This window comes from Clupea harengus, chromosome 12 (assembly GCF_900700415.2).
Source record: "Clupea harengus chromosome 12, Ch_v2.0.2, whole genome shotgun sequence".
Taxonomy (NCBI): Eukaryota; Metazoa; Chordata; class Actinopteri; order Clupeiformes; family Clupeidae; genus Clupea; species Clupea harengus.
In genome coordinates, this window is record NC_045163.1 from 19325490 (window position 1) to 19327989 (window position 2500).

A 2500-nucleotide genomic window follows, 5' to 3' on the forward strand; every position below is an offset into this window, starting at 1 on the left:
CCGTTCCCAGATGGAGCTGGATGTTGTTTGTAGTTGTTTTGGTTGTTTTTTTGTTTTTTTTTGTTTGTTTTCTCTCCGAGCAGCAGACTGCAGCCATCATAGCCTGGCTGAGCTGCCAGTGTAACAGCCGCACAAGCCTATTTGATCTGTTTCCTTTCCTTTGGAGATTGCTCTTGGCTGCTGGAACAGCCTGCCTTAACATTAGGGTTTTATCTAGTCTAAATCTGTTTTATTTCTTGCCAAATTTAGTTACATTTCTTTTGCCAGATACTGTGTTTTTCTTTTTTTTCTTTTTTTGCTAGATTATCATCAAATCATATGTCCAATCATGAAATGTACTCACAGACTAGTGTGCTTTTACACACATGTTTGTCTATCTGTCTAGGTGATAGACCTATGTTGTGAAAGGGTAGGGAGTGTGGGTTAGCAATGCTAGTACAAGCCCAGAGAATACAGTTTAATTTGCTAACATTTCAATTTTATTTTATTGAATGAAAAAATTTAAAACGTATTTAAGGGGAGATTACCTTCTGGTATCTGATTCCAAGACTTGTACTGCGTCAGTAAACCACTTGTGTTATGATAGTCTACATGTACATTGTCTCATGGTTATTCTAAAAAAATAAATATTCAGATGCTCTGAATGTTCGGTTCACAATGCATAGGCATGCGTCAGTTCGCCATCAATGTAGCAGTAACTCTATCTATTTTAAAACCACATTTACATTTACATAGTTGTTGTTTCATTAACTTTGGATAGCTGTCTTTGACGTGCCTGTTGCCTTTTACGCTATCAAATGCATTTCTCTCCCATCATTTTATTCTAATCCAGCGCACTTCCACGTTTAACTAAGATTAACGCTTTCCTTACTGAAATTCCGCGATTCTGTTCACGGAAATCATAGGACCCCACTTTTATTCCAGAAGTGTACTGTATGTCTGGGGTACTGTTAGTGTCAGTCTCCGTCTCTCCCTCTGTTCCTCTCCCTCCTCCCCCCCCCCTCTCTTCCTCTCTCTCTCTCTCTCTCTCTCTCTCTCTCTCTCTCTCTCTGTGTTTGTCATTCTGCGTCATTCTCTGGGCTTTCCTCTGTTTTCCCTCCTTTGTTCCTCTCTTCTTCTGCCCGTTTTCTGTGTTTATTTTTCATTCAATTGCCATCTCTGCCTTTCTGTAATGAAGACCACTGTGCTTGCCAACACAGTATTTTCCCTCCGTCTCTCTCTCTCTCTCTCTCTCTCTCTCTCTCTCTTTGTCTGCCCCAACCCACCCCAAAATGATTGTGTAACACGACTAGAGTTGTGAGTCGTTAGTTTGCCCTGGCCCCAGATGTGGGCACCGGTGTGGGCACAGATGTTCATCAAAGCCCTGTCGGCAGCTAGCCACGGACCCCGCCGGCCCCCACAGCAGTCCAACCCTTACGTTACACACGTCTCCCCCGAACCCTGCCAAAAATCACCAGCGTCGCTGCGGAACAAGACTGCAGCAATTACGCCCCAATCACCCCGCTGGCGTTCCATTGGCCACAGCACGTTGGGCGCGCATAATTGACATTTCATCAAAACCACATTTAAGGCCTTTTCTGATGTCTTTTTACAGTCCGAGACGACGTTAGGTTAGGGGAGGATGTAAAACGACACTCGGAATGTTATCCAGATGCTTTGGTTTGGTTTCAATGACAAGCCCGGACTCTCAGTTAGACAAAACATTCCCCTCACCACCCCCACACCCCCATCCACCCATCATAGCTGGCAGCCCACACCGATGGTACCCATGTGTCTTTCCACACAAAGGACCAATCCTGAGTAAGACAACTCTATTGTGTGTCTGGTTACCCATGGCCAAGCACTTCTCTAAAGACGCCAGTGGACGACGGGAGGCGGCCAAACAACAGGATGTCGACACGAGGGGTCCGGCCGGTGCCGCGGCTGTCATTTCGGTTGTCCGTTCGTGTGTGTGTGTAACCTGTGGTGTAACCTAGGTGTTTGTGTGTGTGTGTGTGTGGTGAGGTGACGTGACATGTCGTGTGTGTTTCTATGCTTGGTTTCTGACACAGAAAATGGGCATGTCGGAGGATGACAAGCGCAACTGCTGCCTGGTGGAGATCCAGGAGACGGAGGCCAAATACTACAAAACACTGGAGGACATTGACAAGGTGGGTGGAGAGAGAGAGAAAAAAAGGGAGAGACAGAGAGAATAAAATTTTTCTAAAACAAGAAACAACCATACATGCCTACGAGATCAATTTGTCACAATATGCTAAATGGGGGAGGGCAGAAATCGTCATTATTAGTCAAGAGATCCAGCATTCTCCAGGAAATGTGCAAACTGTCATCTCCAACCACACACAACACACTATTGTAACTACAGACTTCCTTAAACGGTTCAAGATCCTTCATAGCTTTATAAAAGCGAAAATCTATTCAAATACGAGACCTCACAAGAATTAAAAAAATCCATTCCAATATCATCACTAGACATTTGCTCAATTTTATTTTTGCGACT

The 2500-nt window shown here is 44.5% G+C and overlaps 1 protein-coding gene across 11 annotated transcripts in view; it reads left to right on the top strand.

Annotated features, from left to right (window-relative positions):
* vav2 (vav 2 guanine nucleotide exchange factor) overlaps positions 1 to 2500 on the top strand; it is a 219603-nt gene that overhangs the window by 181634 nt on the left and 35469 nt on the right. For all 11 annotated transcript variants that reach the window (XM_031577743.2, XM_031577746.2, XM_031577744.2 and 8 more), the window contains one exon: positions 2052 to 2150. In XM_031577743.2, coding sequence (XP_031433603.1) covers positions 2052 to 2150 — 99 coding nt within the window. The remainder of the gene's footprint in view (positions 1 to 2051; positions 2151 to 2500) is intronic.